Here is a 19,307-nt window from a genome sequence, read left to right as displayed (position 1 = left end):
TCTCCCCTATTCCTCTTTCTTCTCCTCCCCTCCTTCTTTCCTTTCTCCTTCCTTCTCTACAGCCTTTCTTTAATTAAAGTTTCCTCTTTCTCTCGCTTTTTTTTTTACTTTCTCTCACCTTTTCTCACTCACTGTATTGTACATTTCATATTTGCTACTCTCTCTCTCTCTCTCTCTCTCTCTCTCTTTGTGGGAAAAGTATCAATATTAGTAGTGGTATTAGCAGTAGTAGTATGATTTCTACACACACACACACACACACACACACACACACACACACACACACACACACACACACACTAAAAGCCCAAGAGAAGAACAGACCACAAAAAACAAATACACAAACAGAGCATTCTACACACACACACACACACACACACACACACACACACACACACACACACACATGATAAAAAAAACTATACAAACTCGTACAAAAAGAGGTGAAAAAAAAGAAGAAGAATAGAGGAAAGTCCATTGTAGTGCTGTTATGTAGAAAACTTTTATCAGTCCATAAAGCCAAAGCAATGCTGCAGCCAAACAACACCAACACACAACAACAATAACAATAACAATGGAAACAAACAAGACAACGAGAATGTATATGATCAAGGAAGGAAAAAGGGGTTTAAACTCACTACATAACCTAACGATGGTGACAAAAATAGGTTCAAAAATAGTAATAGTAATAGTAATGATAATAAGAACAGTGGTAACAAGCAAGACAATGAAAATACAAATGATCAAGGAAGGAAAAAGGGTTTAAACTCACTACATAACCTAACGATGGTGACAAAAATAGCCTAAAAAATAGTAATAGTAATAGTGAACACACAACAGCAATAACAATAACAATGATAACAAACAAGACAATGAAAATACAAATGATCATGGAAGGAAAAAGGGTTTAAACTCACTACATAACCTAACGATGGTGACAAAAATAGGTTAAAAAATAGTAATAGTAATAGTACTAGTGAACACACAACAACAATAACAATAACAATAACAATGATAACAAACAAGACAATGAAAATACAAATGATCATGGAAGGAAAAAGGGTTTAAACTCACTACATAACCTAACGATGGTGACAAAAATAGGTTAAAAATAGTAATAGTATCCAACAATAGTGAACACCAAACTGCTGAAGTGACAATAACAACAATAACAACCAAGAGAACGAGAAGTATACGATGAAAGAAGGAAAAAGGGTTTAAAATCAATAAATAAAGCAACGATGGTGACAAAAATAGCTGAAAATTTGTAATAGCAGACCCCAAATTGCTGTAATAATAAAAAAAAACAATAATAAACAAAGAAGAGAATGAAAAATATACGATCAAAGAAAAAAAAAAGCTTTAAAGTTACTAAATAAATTAATGATGGTGACAAGAATAGTTGAAAATATCAATAGTAGATTCTAAACTGGTCTGATAATAGCAAAAATAATAACAAAGAAGAGATCGAAAAAATAGACGATCAAAACATAAAAAAAGGTTCAAAGACACTAAATGAAATAACTACGGTGATAAAAATAGATGGAAAACAATAATAGCAGATTACAAATTGCTGTAATAATGAAAAAAAAACAATAATGAACAAAGAAGAGTGAAAAAGACGAGGAAAAAAAAAAAAAAAAAATTTAAAGACACTAAATAACGTAACTATGGTGACAAATAAAAGCTTAGAATGTCAATAGTAGTAGTAATAGTAATAGTAAACTCCAAATTAATGTAATAATAATATCAACAATAACTAAAATCAAGAGAATAAAAAAAATGAGGAAAAAAAGGTTTAAACTCACTAAACAATGTAACTATGGTAACAAATATAGTTAAAAATGTTAATAATAATAGTAATAGTGAATATCAAACTACTATGACATTAACATCAATAAAAAAAAAAATAAATAGTCAGTAAATAAAGTAAAACTAACAAAAAAAGGCTAAAAAGTAATAACAATAACAATAACAACAATAATAAAAATAACAGAAATAAAAATAATAATAAAAATAATAATAATAACAATAATAATAATAAAAATAATCGTAAACGTCAAAAAGCACAATAAAACCAAAGAGAACAATAACAAATAAGGACGAACAGCATCAGCAGCAAAAATAAATAAATAAACAAATAAATAAAATAGATAAAACTGGATCCAAACAACTATCACAACTATTAACAACTTCAACAACAACAGCAACAGCAATAACAGCCGCTGAAATTGAAGCAACACTCACTATACACACAGTTAACCCAAACAAACAACAACGACAATAACAACGAAAGAGAGGAAGGGTAGAGAAAAGAAAAGGAAAAAAAAAAAAGAAATATGGGAGGAAACAGGAGGTAAATCTTGTGAGGCAGAGAGGAGAACAACAGTAGACGGATGGACTTAAGGAGGAGGAGGAGGAGGAGGAGGAGGAGGAGGAGGAGGAGGAGGAGGAGGAGGAGGAGGAGGAGGAGGAAAGAGACGAAGAAGATTAAGTATCACATCAATTGTTACAAAAAATCAATAAATCTAAACAAAGCCAGACTATTTCTTCCTCCTCCTCCTCCTCCTCCTCCTCCTCTTCCTCTTTTCCTCCCTTCAGCTCTGACTTAGGTAAAAACACCCCATTTCATATTCATTTCAATGGGGTAATATAGCAATGTGTGTGTGTGTGTGTGTGTGTGTGTGTGTAACCATTAATAGCCTCCCACAAACACCTGCTTCTCCACTCCCACTCCCTCTCTCTCCCTATCTGTGTGCATTTGCTTTAGTTTCTCAGGTGTTAGTTAACTGATAACATCCAATTAACACACGCAAAGCTATTCACTTGCTATCCCAGGCGTTTATACTCCTCACCACCACCACCACCACCACCACCACCACCACCACCACCACTCGATTGTGTCCGTCCGTCCGTCCTTGTGTCTATAGAGGCCCCCACGCGCACCTGTCAGCCCGTCTCACCTGTCCGTCTTCATATTCCCACGTCAGTCTATTCTCGGTAACTTCAATCGCTCACCTGGTGTCGGTACCCATTAGTTTACCTGTCTGTCTATTTCTGGCCAGTTACTCTTTGTCTATCCCTCTCCCTCTCCCCCTCTGTCTCTCTAGCACAATCGATTCATCTTCGTGTCCCGTGTTTGTGTTTGTGTTTGTGTGTTCTAAAAAGGAAGTGAAGCCATACACACTAGACTATATATAGATGCATTCATTCGTACATTGATACACACACCTGTAGCCTCCGACATCCACACCTACTCACATACTCACCTGATGCATTGTTCACTAATTAATACTCATACCTGTGCTTCCATTACTCCGTGCTCTTTGTCAACCTGTATTTTTATTCTATTTTTTTTTGTGCGTGTCACGTATCGATCTCTGGTTATTAATTATTCTCGTATGTGTTTTTTTTTGTAATTTATCGTATCTAAGTCTGGTTTCTTTTCTGCTATTCTTTTTCTCTTCATTCCCTTTTCATAATTTACCATCTTTTTCATTTTAATTTTTCTTAACTATTCATGTCTGCATATCATTCCATCTCGTTTTTCTTTTATTCATCAGTTATATCTTCCTCTAGTTTTCGTTTTTCTTACTTTCACATCACATTTCCCACTCTTACCATTCTTTCCTCTTTCATCCCCTTTAGTTTCACATCCCATATTCTCTCTCCTTCCTTTCCTTGGCAACACCCTGACACACCTCCTGTAATCCCTTTCCTTCAATTTTCCGGTCTTTTCCTTGCCTCTTTCACCTCAGCTCTGTCTTTCCACCTTCCTTACTCATTCATCTTACACATGTTCACTTCTACACTGCTCCCCTGGCTACGCTTTCAAACGACACCGGACATTTTTACCTGAACACATTTATTACCTCACCTTCACGTCTTCGTGTCTCGTAAACGTCTCTCTACCGGTAAACACTGGGTAATATTCATACCTCGCCCTCTTTCTCTAATACCGTAGAAAAGACGCGGGTTTACATGTCACTGTCAGGTTGGAGGTTCTATATCTAGCTAAAGGAGGAGCATGTCAGCAACCACCTTAGACTAGATAACCAGGGAATTATAAAACACACTTGAAGTTGAATATAAATTATTAAGACAAAACAAATACACAAAAACAAAAGGTAGCAGGAACAGCCACGCCCGGGAACCACACGGGACCTCAGGTCTTGGCCTCACCATGTTGTCTTGACGCGTAGAGTAACCCTCGCAGAAGCCAGCTGCGAAGAGGCCGCCGTGGAACACGTACAGTTGATGGAAGGAAGGTACTTGTCCCACACGAAGTTCGTCGGCAGGAGCGCTGGAATACACCCTAGACCGGGGGTGTGGGTTGGGTGAAGGAAGGGCGAGAACGTTGGCTGCCCAATCCATGCAACTTGCTCAGGCTGAGAGAAGGAGTGATAGACGCTCAAGGTCTTCTTCAGGTGAAGGCTGGCCGCTCTCTGCCGGACTAGCAAGTGGTGGCAGACGTTGACTCGTACAGGCCCGTAGGAGGGAGGTACCGACAAGGAGGGCGGAGGCGACAACGTGGCCGACCCCCTAAACCAAACTCAAGCTTCGAACTACCGTTTCGAAAAAAAAAAACAACTGTAATAGTGTAAAAGGGACTGGGAATTACCTTTATCCGTTAATGCAAAAGTGTGTGTGTGTGTGTGTGTGTGTGTGTGTTTAGACATAAGGGTAGTTAGGTATTTCAGCCCTTACGTATGCCCCTTTAAAAATCTACTGCAAGTAGATTAAATCCGAAATCCCCAGTACCCAAAAAAGCATAAAGTGGAAACAAAGTTTACTCCGTGGGACAGCAACTCAGCAGATCAGCTCCCACGTTGTCGCGTCCAGCAATGTGAACTACCCGATATGGATAATTTTGCAGTTCTAGAGCCCACCTCATTACTCGGCCATTGGAGCACTTGAAGACTGAAGATACACGAGGGGTACACGAGGGGCTTGTGGTCTGTCTCCAGCAGGAACTCCTTCCCTTTGAGGTAGTAATCAAACTTCTTGACTCAAGCAAATACGACGGCGAGGGCTTCCTTCCCCGTAGTCATATACTTCCGTTCACGGTCGAGCAGTTTACGACTGGCATAGGACACTGGATGAGGGGTCCCGTTGTCATACTGACAAAGGACACCCCCCAGTCCATAGTTGGAAGCATCGCACCTGAGGACGAAAGAGTGTGAAGGATCAGGGAGCCGAAGGATCGGATGAGAGGATGAAGCATCCTTGAGATGATTGAAGCGGGAAAGGAGATCATCAGACCACTACAAAGGTTCCCACTGGGTCTTCTTAAGAAGATCAGAAAGAGGTCCAGTGAACTCATTCATAGAAATAAAACACCTATAAAAGGAGACCATACCAAGGAAGCTGCAAAGGTTTTTCTTGGGATCGGTGGGCGTATCTGCACGAGGGCCTTAGACTTGTCTTGCTGGGGACAGTTATACTCCAAGATGGAACCCCAAGTACTGGGGAGAAGAGAACCCAAACCAACACTGTGTGTTTAGCAGTGAGCTGGTGCAAGCGGAGTCGCTTCAGAACAGAGGTTATAGCGGTGAGGTGGCTGGGCAAATCTGTAGGGTAGATGAAGACATTGTCGAAGTAGAAAGACACATTTGGGAGGTTGGCCAAGACAATCCTCATCATCTCTGAAAAGAAATATGGAAAGAGAACCACAAGGCGACAACAGTACGCCAAAACTCACTTCTGGGCCACAACAGAGTGCGCACTCTCGGCGACTTGCAATGGTCAGCAAGGACCTGAAACATAAAACCTTAGAAATTATAGAGGTAGAATCTTGACGAGGTCGCCACAATGTCAGTGCCAGGTTGGAGGTCCTATATCTAGCTAAAGGAGGAGCATGTCAGCAACCACTTAAAACTAGATAACCTGGGAGATTCTACTCAATCCAAGAAGTTATAAAACACTTAAAGTTGAATACAAGTTATTAAGACAACAAATACACCACAAAAACAAAAGGTAGCAGGAACAGCCATGCCTACTCGCCTGGGAACCACACAGGACCTCAGGTCTTGCCTCACCATGTTGTCTTGACGCGTAGAGTAACCCTCGCAGAAGGCAGCTGCGAAGAGGCCGCCGTGGAACACGTACAGTTGATGGAAGGAAGGTAAAGGAAGGTACTTGTCCCACACGAAGTTCGTCGGCAGGAGCGCTGGAATACACCCTAGACCGGGGGTGTGGGTGGGGTGAAGAAAAGGGTGGGGTGAAGGAAGGGTTGAGGCGAGAACGTTGGCTGCCCAATCCATGCAACTCGCTTGGGCTGAGAGAGGAAAGATAGACGCTCAAGGTCTTTTTCAGGTGAAGGCTGGCCGATCTCTGCCGGACTATCAGGAGTGGTGGCAGACGTTGACTCGTCTAGACCCGTAGGAGGGAGGTACCGACAAGGAGGGGGGGAAGGCAACAACGTGGCCGACCCCCAAACCAAGGGTAGTTAGGTATTTCAGCCCTTACATATGCCCCTTTAAAAATCTACTGCAAGTAGATTAAATCCGAAATCCCCAGTACCCAAAAAAGCATAAAGTGGAAACAAAGTTTACTCCGTGGGACAGCAACTCAGATCAGCTCCCACGTTGTCGCGTCCAGCAATGTGAACTACCCGATATGGATAATTTTGCAGTTCTAGAGCCCACCTCATTACTCGGCCATTGGAGCACTTGAAGACTGAAGATACACGAGGGGTACACGAGGGGCTTGTGGTCTGTCTCCAGCAGGAACTCCTTCCCTTTGAGGTAGTAATCAACCTTCTTGACTCAAGCAAACACGATGACGAGGGCTTCCTTCCTCGAAGTCATATACTTCCGTTCACGGTCGAGCAGTTTACGACTGGCATAGGACACTGGATGAGGGGTCCCGTTGTCATACTGACAAAGAACAGGCCCCAGTCCATAGTTGGAAGCATCGCACCTGATGACGAAAGGGACTGAAGGATCAGGGAGCCGAAGGATAGGATGAGAGGACAAAGCATCCTTGAGATGATTGAAGAGGGACACGAGATCCTCGGACCACTGCAAAGGTTCCCGCTGGGTCTTCTTAAGAAGATCAGAAAGAAGTCCACTGAACTCAATAGGAATAAAACACCTATAAAAGGAGACCATACCAAGGAAGCTGCAAAGGTTTTTCTTGGTAGTCGGTGGGCGTATCTGCACGAGGGCCTTAGACTTGGTCTTGCTGGGGACAATTATACTCCAAGATGGAGCCCCAAGTACTGGAAAGAGAACCCAAACCAACACTTGGGGGGTTTAGCAGCGAGCTGGTGCAAGCGGAGTCGCTTCATAACAGAGGTTATAGCGGTGAGGTGGCTGGGCAAATCTAGAGTAGATGGATATTGTCAAAGTAGAAAGTCACATTTGGGAGGTTGGCCCCTCATCATCTCTGAAAAAGATGTGGAAGGAGAACCACAAGGCGACAGTACGCCAAAACTCACTTCTGGGCCACAACAATGAGTGCGCGCCCTCGGCGACTTTCAATGGTCAGCAAGGACCTGAAACCTTAAGAAATTATAGAGGTAGAATCCTGACGAGGTCGCCACAATGTCAGTGCCAGGTTGCACAACAATGAGTGCGCGCCCTAGGCGACTTTCAATGGTCAGCAAGGACCTGAAACCTAAAACCTTAGAAATTATAGAGGTAGAATCCTGACGAGGTCGCCACAATGTCAGTGCCAGGTTGGAGATCCTATATCTAGCTAACCACTTTAAACTGGATAACCAGGGAGATTCTACTCAATTTTTTTCTACTCAATCCAAGAAGTTATAAAACACTTAGTTGAATATAAGTTAAGACAAATACACCACAAACAAAACGTAGCAAAACACCCACGCCCACTTGCCCGGGAACCACATGGGACCTCAGGTCTTGCCTCACCATGTCTTGACGCATAGAGTAACCCTCGCAGAAGCCAGCTGCGAAGAGGCCGCCGTGGAACACGTACAGTTGATGGAAGGAAGGTACTTCTCCCACACGAAATTTGTCGGCAGAAACGCTGGAATACACCCTAGACCGGAGGTGTGGGTGGGGTGGAGGAAGGGTTGAGGCGAGAACATTGACTGCCCAATCCACGCAACTCGCTCGGGCTGAGAGAAAGAGTGATAAACCCTCAAGGTCTTCTTCAGGTGAAGGCTGGCCGCTCTCTGCCGGGCTATCAGGAGTGGTGGCAGACGTTGACTCGTATAGACCCGTAGGAGGGAGGAACCGACAAGGAGGGGGGGAGGCGACAACGTGGCCGACCCCCTAAACCAAACTCGAGCTTCGAACTACTGTTTCGAAAAAAGACAACAACTGTAATAGTGTAAAAGGGCTTGGGAATTACCATTACCTGTTAATGCAAAAGGGAGTGTGTGTGTGTGTGTGTGTGTGTGTGTGTGTGTGTGTGTGTGTGTGTGTGTGTGTACAATAATGTGTTTAGACATAACAAGGGTAGTTAGGTTTTTCGGCCCTTACAGTCACGCTGCCTTTATCATATCTAACCGTACACATACATACACAGACACATACGCAGACACACACACACACACACACACACACACACGATAGTTTGCACGCTATTCACCCGCCGTTCCTCCTCTTCCTCCCTCCTCCTCCTCCTCCCTACACTGTACCCACACTATTACCTTATCTAAAAGCTCTCTCACGCACGCCATACTGTCACTACACCCTCCCCACACTCTCTCTGTCTCTCTTTCTTTCTGCCTTCTTTCTATGGTCCGTATTTATAAACGCTTTGCTCTCTCACCACGACTGTTTGTTTTCAAGGGCTACAGAAATTATTAGCAAGGATTTCAAGAGTGTTTCTCCAGTTAGTAATGTAGAAATCTTGTCACTCTGCCTCTAGAACCGTGAAAACGCCTTAAAAATAACTTGTGTAAATCTAAATAAAGCCTTTTGAAATGATGGAGGTGAAGAGGAGGTGTGAGAATACAAGTCAGTGTATTAACCCTTCCAGTAACGTGTTTTCATATTTATCCTGCTTTTATGCAGCTTCAGAAACATATGTGGGGATCAAAAATAGTGAAGACTCAGGCTATTAATCTTCCGACCTCCATACAGCCTTCCTAGTGTCAGTAAAATCGTCTAAGCACACCCGAAACTCAAGGTGAAAAATGCGTCCCAGTACTGAAGGAGTTAAACGTGCACCTGTTGTTACTTTTGTGCATTATCTACAGGTGAGAATAGTCCACCTTTGTTTCTCCTTTTCTCTTTACTGTTTCCTTGTCTCATTGGTTTATCTGTTTGGTTATCTATTCATGTATTTACTTAATTATATGTGTATCTATCTAAATGTCAGTCTTTTTTTTACTTTTCTATATCTAGTGAAGCAAAGACAACTGATACTATTACTACTACTTCTACTACTACTACTACTACTACTACTACTACTACTACTATTACTACTACTACTACTACTACTACTATTACTATTACTATTACTACTACTACTACTACTACAACTACTACTACTAAAACAATAATCCACACAAAACAAGAAGACACAGAGCACACACACACACACACACACACACACACACACACACACACACACACACACACACACACACGAGCAGCTAGTTGAAACATTTAGCAGTGATATTTCATTATACATTTCAGCTTTACTTCCTTACTTTCACTCCTCTCTCTCTCTCTCTCTCTCTCTCTCTCTCTCTCTCTCTCTCTCTCTTTCACGTGACTTTATCCCCACAACACTGTCCACAACCATGTTAAAGGGAGAGGAGAGGAGAGGAGAGAGGAGAGGAGAGGAGAGAGGAGAGGGAGAGCGTGAGAACCAGGGGAGGAAATGGAACAGGGAAGGAAGGGGAGAGAAAGAGGAATGAAGGGTGGAATTTAGGAGAGAGAGAGAGAGAGAGAGAGAGAGAGAGAGAGAGAGAGAGAGAGAGAGAGAGAGAGAGAGAGAGAGAGAGAGAGAGAGAGAGAGAGAGAGAGTAGTGAATATTCTTAATTTACATTTTGACATCTTTGAGTGAAGAGTGTGTGTGTGTGTGTGAGTGAGTGTGAGAGTGTGTGTGTGTGTGTGTGTGTGTGTGTGTGTGTGTGTGTGTGTGTGTGTGTGAAGGAGGAATGGAAAATGACGGCAAATTTGCATACGTAAAAGGAACAAAAACAAAGATATTAACACACTCAGTCACGCTAACTTACACGCTACGTGGAGGAGGAGGAGGAGGAGGAGGAGGAGGAGGAGGAGGAGGAGGAGGAATGGAGCCTGGACTGACAAACAAAAACATTATGCTAGTTCCTCCTCCTCCTCCTCCTCCTCCTCCTCCTCCTACGGCCTTTTAACTTTTTAATTCCTGGACGACGCAAAAAAGGAAGGAAAAAAAAAAAAACTAACTTGCCTTGGATTCTTCCTTAAACTTTTGGCTTCCTGCTCGTTTGGAAAAGTTTATGAAGAGGTGAAAATGACCACCCTACCCCCCCTCTTCTCCTCTCCCTCTCCCTCTCTCCCTCTTCCTCTCACTTACTTCTTTTACTTCATCCCTCTCCTCGCCACTCTCAACCCTTTCCTCACTTCCCTCATCTCTCTCTCTCTCTCTCTCTCTCTCTTTTTTTTTTTTTTTTTTTTAAAAAAGAACATGTACCCAAAGGCGCACTGTCGTGTGCTACCTATTCTAAGGGTACTACAATCTATTTCTCTACAATATTTACAAGACTTAAAATTAGATAATATACAAGATGGTCAGCACTGTTCTTTTCACTTCACTAGCACTATTCACGCACTGCACTACACTGAGTGTCACGTCACAAAGAGTGTCAGAGGAGTTGGCAGTGTCTGTCTCCACTTATGTGCCATCAGTTTGACACTGTGTGTGTTCATCTCCTGGACGTGAGGCACCGCGGCCGTGAACAAGTTCCACATCCTGGAGACGCGTCCTGCGAAGGTGCGTTGATGCTGACACCCGTGGGATCGCGGCACCTCTACGGCGTCACCACCATTGAGCACCGTTCTCGTGCTCCGTGCGGTGACTCTCAGAGGATGACGCAGCCCTGCCAGATGTGGCACTCTTTGCACCTGTGCCTTATGGAACACTACGATCGCCGCCACATCTCTGCGGTGTTCCAGTGAATCAAGGGACGCTCAGGCTCTGGGTGAGGTGGTATTGCAGCATCTACTAGCCGTATGGCGCGGCGTTGGATGCTGTCCAGTCTCCTTCTGTGTGTGGCGGCACAGGACATCCAGGAGAGAGCTGCGTACTCAAGGTGGGGCCGCACCTGTGCCTTGTACAGCAGCAGTCTCCCTTCCTGTCGAGGAAACTGGCGATCCTTCTGAGAGCGGAGATCCTGTGAGAGGCTTTCTTGGCAATGGTTTTGACATGGCTGTCAAACCTCAGCCCTCGATCCACCTCCACTCCAAGTATCTTGACGTCATCTTGGAGTGGGAGAGCAGCAGCGCCAAAGACAACTTTCCTGCCATTGCTGCCATGGCGGCTGGGGACCGAGAGACAACCATTGCCTGTGTCTTCTCCGGCGCGAATGTCACTTGCCAGCGAGCACCCCACTCCTATCACTCGTAGCTGCTGATTGATGGCCTCAGCAGCCCGCCCACTGTCCTGGCGTGGATAGGTATAGGAGAGGGTGCAGTCATCAGCATAGGCCTTGACTCCTGGCAGTAGCTGGAGAAGATCATCCACGTAGATATTCCACAGGAGTGGGCCAAGAATTGAACCCTGTGGCACTGATGCCTCCACAGGCAGGGACTCAGATGTTTGCCCGTTGACAACCACCTTGAGGCTTCTGTCCTGCAGGTAATTTCCCAGGAGTCGTAGCAAGCCACCCTGGATGCCTTTAGCACGAAGCTTTTCCAGTAATCCGTTGTGCCATACTTTATCAAAAGCTCCAGCTATGTCCAAAGCAACCACTATAGTGTCCTTGCCGTCGTCGAGGGCGTCCTGCCACTGCCTGGTGAGAAGCATCATTAGGTCGGAGGTTGACCTTCCAGGTCTGAACCCAAACTGTTGGTCTGAGAGGAGGGCATTGTCCTTGAGATGGCTACACACCACCTCTGCCACGACCCTCTCAAACACTTTACCCACCACTGACAACAGGGATATGGGTCTGTAGTTTTTTGGGTCCGTCCTGGAGCTTTTTGTGTACGGGAACTACTCGAGCCTCCTTCCACACTGAAGGCCAGACGTTTTCCCGTACACAAGTTGTGAAGACTTGGGTGAGAGGGGCAGCCAGTTCCTGGGAGCATCGCTTCAGCAGGTGCGGGCTGATGTCATCAGGGCCGGTGGCTTTCTGTGTGTCCAGCCCCCGCAATAATCGCTTCACCTGCTGATGCGTCACCTCCACCATGGTGACAGTCTTCTCACATTGCTGGACCAGCTGAGGCGGTGGCTGCTGTGGATTCCCCACCTTCATTTTTCCAGCAAACAAGGAAGCCAGCAACTGTGCCCTCTCCTTACTGCTGGTGGCGACAGTACCGTCCTGCTTGCTGAGGGGAGGGATGGATTCTTGGTGGCCAGTTCCCTGTTTGTCCTTAACAAGGGACCACCAAGTTTTGTTTCCTCTCTCTCTCTCTCTCTCTCTCTCTCTCTCTCTCTCTCTCTCTCTCTCTCTCTCGTGCCTTTTAGAATAGTGAGGGAGGGAGGGAGGGAGGAGAGGAGGGAAGACTAAATGACTGACTAACACTCTCTCTCTCTCTCTCTCTCTCTCTCTCTCTCTCTCTCTCTCTCTCTCTCTCTCTCTCAAAGCTTGTTATATTTTATCACAGGTGGAAAAAATAATTGTGAAGTGATACATGAAATAATAAAGGGTTGTTATCTCTCTCTCTCTCTCTCTCTCTGACACACAAGAAAAAGACAATTAACACCATTTTTCACGGTAAACAAATAGACAAATAAATGATTAAATAAAATAAATAAATAAGCAAAACTAAAAGCATATTCTCCATCTCTCCTCTTTCCATCACCACCTCCTCCTCCTCCTCCTCCTCCTCCACCTCCTCCACCACCATCACCACCATCACCACCAGCCTGGGAAAGTTCAGTAATTAATGTCTCGAGGTACTAAACACGTATTTTTTTGTCCACCTAAACGCAGTAACTCTTCCCGCCAATTTTTCTTTCTTCTTGGCGCAACTATTCTTGTTTTCGTTGTTGTTTTTGTTGTCTTTGTTGTTGTTAGTGTCTGGGGGTAAAGTGATAGGTAAAAATAATTAACACGTGACCAGGTGGTGTGGGGGAGGCTGGGGAAGGGGTGGGGAAGGGGTGGAGAAGGGGTAAGAGGTGGTAAGGCGAGCTCTGTGTGGAGGGACAAGGCAGTGTTCTGGGATCAACTTAGTAAATAAATTAAAGCTGGGTTATATATTAATTTTATTGCCATTATTATTTTTCTTTGGGGGAGTGAAATGTGTGTGTGTGTGTGTGTGTGTGTGTGTGTGTGTGTGTGTGTGTGTGTGTGTGTGTGTGTGTGTGTGTGTGTGTGTGTGTGTGTGTGTGTGTGTGTGTGATCTCTTGTTTTGTTTTGATTTTTTTTTGTATTTTTCCTTTTTTTTCTTTTCTATTTGTTTTTTTATTGTTTTTCTTATTTTTTTCGTATTTCACTTATTTTTCATTATGTCTTTGTATTTTTTTGTATTTTTGTTTTGTTTAGTTTCTGTGTGACACAATTTCATCCTTTCATTTCCCATTACTGTTCATTTATTTATTTACCAATTTGTTTCACTCATTTTGTTTTCCAGTCCAGTCCAGAAATGTCTTGGTGTTAAGTTGTTCATTGTCTCTTAATTCTTTATTGTCACGACTCTCTCTCTCTCTCTCTCTCTCTCTCTCTCTCTCTCTCTCTCTCTCTCTTTCTGGTTGGATTTTTCTTTTTTCTTTATTTTGCTTTGTTTTTTTGTTCTCGTTTTCTTTCTTTTTCCGTTTTTCTTTTTGATTTATTTTGTTATTTTATTTTTTCATATTGTGTTTAAATCCGGATTATTATTTTTTATGTGTTATCTCTCTCTCTCTCTCTCTCTCTCTCTCTCTCTCTCTCTCTCTCTCTCTCTCTCTCTCTCTCTGTGTGTCCTTGTTCTCTTTCTAATCTTAATTCTCTGTCTTTCTCACCTATTATAACTTTCTTCAGTAATTACACATTCTCTAATTATTCCACGCCATATTTATCTTAATTTCTTCATTTTCCCTCTTTCTTCTCTACGACCATTACTCGCGCCCTTCGTCATGGAGGGAGATTTTCCACTGGGTGCTCTCCCTACACACACACACACACACACACACACACACACACACACACACACACACACACACACACAAACACACATACACACCACATTAAAGAGAGTCATTTCAGTATCCACCACCACCACCACCCCCACCATCACCACAACCACTAACAACAATAATAATGGCAACAATAACACCACGTCTTCCACTCCCCACACCTTGAATAACCCCCCTCTCCCTCCTCCACCTCCCAGAACCTCCACTGCATCCACCCAAGCACCAATATAGCACCAAGGAAGTGGAGTTGGTGTACATAGAGTGGTGGTGGTGGTGGTGGTGGTGGTGGTGGTGTTGCCAATTGGTTACATTATCCTCATTTACCACAGTGTCCGATAAAGGCCCTTAAGACACCACTAAGCACCTGTAACTACCCCATTAGACCATTAGGAGAGAGAGTAACCATTAGGGAGGACAAGGTGACGAGTGGCTATGAATTCCTACTACTACTACTACTACTACTACTACTGGGACGCAATTTTACCATGAGTTTTGGGTGCGTTAGATGATTTTATTGAAATTAGGAGGGTCTATGGAGGTCAGAAGACTAATATCCAGAGTCTTCACTATTTTAATCCCAACATAAATTTCTGAAGCTGTATAAAATCACCAAATAGTAAGCAGGATGAATATGGAAACGCGTCATGGCACTGAAGGGGTTAGCTGCATAATAAACAGAGTGTGATGAATGGTGGGTTGTAATGGTGAAGGAATGTCTCAAATTGGCTGACAGTATGGTAAAGTTAAGGGTTGTTTATTGCCTCGTGTGTGTAGAAAATGATGGTTTGGTTACATCTACACTTTTCTTAGTCTTTGGTTCTCTTCAGTCTACGTTGGGAATGGTAGCACTGTTAACATGATTTCACTTTTCTACACTTCTACTTTTTGCTCACTTTTACTTTTCTACTTTACGAATTCTTTAGGACCTCAAGTATATCCTGTACCTTATTTTCAAGTCATTGCGAAGAGAAAAATTTTGCCGGTGACGGAAACACTTCTCTGGTTTCATCACGAGTCACATGTGTTCTTTATCTTTCATCCAGTGTGTGTGTGTGTGTGTGTGTGTGTGTGTGTGTGTGTGTGTGTGTGTGTGTGTGTGTGTGTGTGTGTGTGTGTGTGTGTGTGTTCACTCTTCTACACTTCAAATTTTGGCTCATTTCTACTCTTCTACTGTTACGGCCCGCCCGTAACATACTCCACTACCATCCCCTCCTCCGTTTGTTACCTCGTTCGCCACCTCTCCGCCTCCCCTTCCACGCTACCGTCTCGTGAACCTTCCACGCCACCGTCTCATGAACCTTCCACGTCACCGTCTCATGAAGCCCGCTACTGTCCCGAAGTTGGATTCACGCGGTCCCATTCGACTCAACCGGAAGTGTTAAGCCAGCTCTTGGCTTTCTGGAAGCTAAGTCGAGGTTCAGGTCTCAACCAGTGAACACAACGCCTCTTGGGTCTAGTGTGGGATCACCGCATAAGTATCACTTCCCCTCGTCCGTTTTTTCCACATTGCCTCCATATAGGATTAGTATTAATTTTAGGTATTAAGTTGGGTTCTTTATTGTTGTATTTATTTCTGTGTTATATGTATATGTCGGTTTCATGTTTTATGTTATATCTGTGTATGTCTGTTTCATGTTATACTTGTCTGTGTATGTCTGTTTCATGTTATACTTGTCTGTGTATGTCTGTTTCATGTTATACTTGTCTATGTATGTCTGTTTCATGTTATACTTGTCTGTGTATGTCTGTTTCATGTTATACTTGTCTGTGTATGTCTGTTTCATGTTATACTTGTCTGTGTATGTCTGTTTCATTATGGGGTTATTAAAATGGCTTTTTAAAGTGCCTCCCTTTGCGTTTCCTCACCAGTTGAACCTGCAGTGTTTTTTTTTTTTTTGTTCACCGGCTCCCCGATGCCGATCTTACCCGTACGTTCACCGTTTACCGGTGAACGTAACACTACTCCTTTCTACCCTTCATTTCAACCACGAGTCAATCTTGAGTTATTTATTTTATTTTGCACCTACGTTGAAATATAAACCTGAATGGAAAGTGCAAAATCTATTCTTTTATTCATGTTCTTTTATTCACTTCTTTATCTTAATTAACCAAAGTGCAACACATGCATAACATACAACTCAATCTAAGTGCGTCTTTTTTATTTAACGGTTTTGTTGCCCAGTTTTCTCGTTGTATGACAAACAAACAGATAAAAGAACCTAACACACCACTGAATGCAATTCAACAATGCAACACCAAGAAAAGCACACTACAGCATAGCATAACAGTTTTCTCCTTGTATGAAAAACAAACAAACAAATAAAAACCCAACACACTACTGAATGCAATTCAACAATGCAACACCAAGAAAACACACACTACAGCATAGCATAACAAAGTACTACTTAACACAACACATCAGAGCATAACCAACACGACACAACCCGACACAACACCAACACAACAAACACAACAGAGGATAACACAAAACACACCACACAGCATAACATAACTAACACAACACAACACGACCCACCAAGCGAGGCGTTATTAATGTGGGAAGGAACACAAACTCAAGGTAAACTATTCATTGGGGAAATTTAACTCGAGGGAAACAACTCACAACGCGTCTTGCCCTCACGCAAAGTCACACGCCAATTAATCACCCCCACCTCTCCCCTTCCCCTTCTCCCCTCTCCCCACCCCTCACGTTTCCAGATCCACCCCCAACACGCTACTCCCTCTAGTAAGCAGAGGTCAAAGCCAGGTAACTTCAAACACACGTATAGTACAAGGTAGGAATGAAAATGCAAAGAGAAGCATAGAAAGTGTTTGACCCCCCCACCTCTCTCTCTCTCTCTCTCTCTCTCTCTCTCTCTCTCTCTCTCTCTCTCTCGACACTGCCAGAGAATAAAAGAGAAGTCAAGCCGCAAAAAAGGCAGAAATCATACCTTTCCTTCTTTTAAATGGACGACATCGTACACACGCTCGCTAAATCGAATATTCACACACTCGCGCACACGCACATAGGAGACACGCTCACAGCAGGAGACGTGGTGATAAAAAAAAATAATGGCAGGGTGAAGAAACTGAGGAAGAAATACGAGAACAAGAAAGGTATGAATAGGTGATTGAAGGAGGAGGAGGAGGAGGAAACTTAATATGGAGAGAAAAAAAAGAAGACAAAGAAAAGAAAAAGCAGGAAGAACGCAAAGAAAAAAATGAAAAAAAACTAGAAAATGACAAAAACAAAGAAAAGACGAAAAAAAATCAAGGAAACAAAACAAACAGAAAAGCACACACACACACACACACACACACACACACACACACACACACACACACACAACCAATAAAACAACAAGAACTCAAAGAAAGATTAATCACCACAACACCATCAACCCACGTCACACACCAGCAGTACCTCCAATCACTAACACCAAGGTACTGCGGGGTGAAGGGGATTAGGAGAAGGGAGAGGGAGGGGAGAGGAAGATGGATGGTGGGGGGAGGGGGCGAAGAGTCTACGGGGAAATCGAGAAAGAGCCGAGGGAGAATGAACGAGATATTGAAGTGGCGAGACTGGCGAATTAGTGGTCCCAGAATTGAGTCAGAGAGAGAGAGAGAGAGAGAGAGAGAGAGGGGACTTCATTATACCCTATTATGTAGATCGCTCAAGTAAAACACAAAAACTTCAACAAAAGAAGAAAGGAAACGTCCATTTAAAATCCTCATTTCACATCACTGCCCTACTCTTTTCTGTCTTTTTTTCCCTTTATCCATTGTTATTTTCTTTCATCCACACTTTCCTTCTTTACATTTCCACCCGTTTCTTTCACAATCCAGAGAAAAAAAAATGATAGCCTTAATTTTTTTCCCTTGGTCATTTTCTCTTTCCGTCTCTTTTCTCTCTCTTCTTCTCTCTCTCTCTTTCACTCTATTTTCACACTTGGATTAGCTAGCGTCACTATTCTGCGCATTTTACGAATTCCTCTTTTGGGTTTGCGCATTCTGGAGCGACATTGTTTAGAGGGTGTGGAAAGGAAGACCTAAATTTATGCCAGTCTTTTTACTCTCGCTGCGTGTCTGAAGGCCTTTTTACTCTGAGGTAAGAATGAATTTATTTTTTCTGTATGTGTGTGTGTGTGTGTGTGTGGATGTGTGTGGCTGGATTAATGTTCTCTCGCTGCTTTTTTTACTGCTTCTGTGTGTCAATGTCTTGGTGGTGTGACTGCGCTCTTGGTTTGAAAGGTGAAGATGTTACCTAACCTAATCTAACCTAACCTAACCTAACCTAACTCGTACTGGAGTTATTGACCCCTTCAGTACCATGCCGCGTTTTCATATTCATTCTTGTTACTATTTGGTGATTTCATACAGCTTCAGAAACTCATGTGGGGATTGAAATAGTAAAGTCTCTGGAAATTAATCTTTTGACCTCCACAGACCTTTCCTAATGCAAATAAAATCGTCTAATCACACCCAGAACTCAAGGGGAAAACTGCGTCTCAGTACTGAATGGCACTTTCTCTGTTATACAATTCAAAGCAGCAGATGTAGTGTACGCAATCCTTAAGAACGTCTAGAGATTAAAAAAAAAAAAAGCAGATTTCGCATTTTCAAGCCCATTTTTAAAGTTTGGAATAGAAGAGATTAAAAAAAAAGAACAGATTTTGCATTTTTAAGCCCATTTTTAAAGTTTGGAATAAGATAACAAGTAAAGGTGTCTCAGAGCAGTAATTGAGGAAAGGTGTACCAAAACAGCAATAAAAGATACACTTGTCACATATTTCACTCCTGCTAAGTAGTAATCTCTTTATTTATGTAAGAAGGGACAACTGACCAAAGGCAACAAAAAAATAATAACAATAAATAAAAAAAAGATAAAAAAAAGGCCCACTCAGCTGCCAGTCCCCCAAAAGGTCTATATATGTTTCCTTCTTACCATTTCTTCATCCAATTTAAGAGAGGCGCGCTATTTAAGGGAAAATAAAGTTAGGGCCCTCTAGAATGCCAGTCTCCAAAATTATAGTCAATAAAAACAATAAGAGAATGGATG

General features: G+C 42.9%; 1 protein-coding gene across 1 annotated transcript; it reads right to left on the bottom strand.

Moving 5' to 3' along the window:
• Positions 1-4,076: 4,076 nt before the first annotated feature.
• On the bottom strand, positions 4,077-8,163 carry LOC123501569. The gene is made up of 5 exons (XM_045250468.1): positions 7,881-8,163; positions 6,039-6,921; positions 5,702-5,756; positions 5,360-5,570; positions 4,077-5,163 (listed from the first exon to the last, which is right to left on the bottom strand). Exons 2-5 carry the CDS (start codon positions 6,261-6,263, stop codon positions 5,010-5,012), a joined length of 645 nt encoding a protein of 214 aa, XP_045106403.1. The 5' UTR covers positions 6,264-6,921; positions 7,881-8,163; the 3' UTR covers positions 4,077-5,009.
• Positions 8,164-19,307: the final 11,144 nt, after the last annotated feature.

The sequence above is a fragment of the Portunus trituberculatus genome, chromosome 9, assembly GCF_017591435.1.
Source record: "Portunus trituberculatus isolate SZX2019 chromosome 9, ASM1759143v1, whole genome shotgun sequence".
Classification (NCBI taxonomy): domain Eukaryota; kingdom Metazoa; phylum Arthropoda; class Malacostraca; order Decapoda; family Portunidae; genus Portunus; species Portunus trituberculatus.
The sequence above is the reverse complement of the archived record's forward strand: the minus strand, read 5'-3'. Positions and strand labels throughout refer to the sequence as shown.

Bases quoted from the DNA above. Each gene is read 5' to 3' on its own strand.
- LOC123501569 (XM_045250468.1), bottom strand. From the start codon at position 6,263: ATGGATTGGGCAGCCAACGTTCTCGCCTCAACCCTTCCTTCACCCCAC. The intron at 5,757-6,038 runs GTGAGGCAAGAC...TTTATGTTTCAG, and splicing joins CTACGCGTCAAGACAACATG to GTCCTTGCTGACCATTGCAA. The intron at 5,571-5,701 runs GTGAGTTTTGGC...TCTACCCTACAG, and splicing joins CACTCTGTTGTGGCCCAGAA to ATTTGCCCAGCCACCTCACC.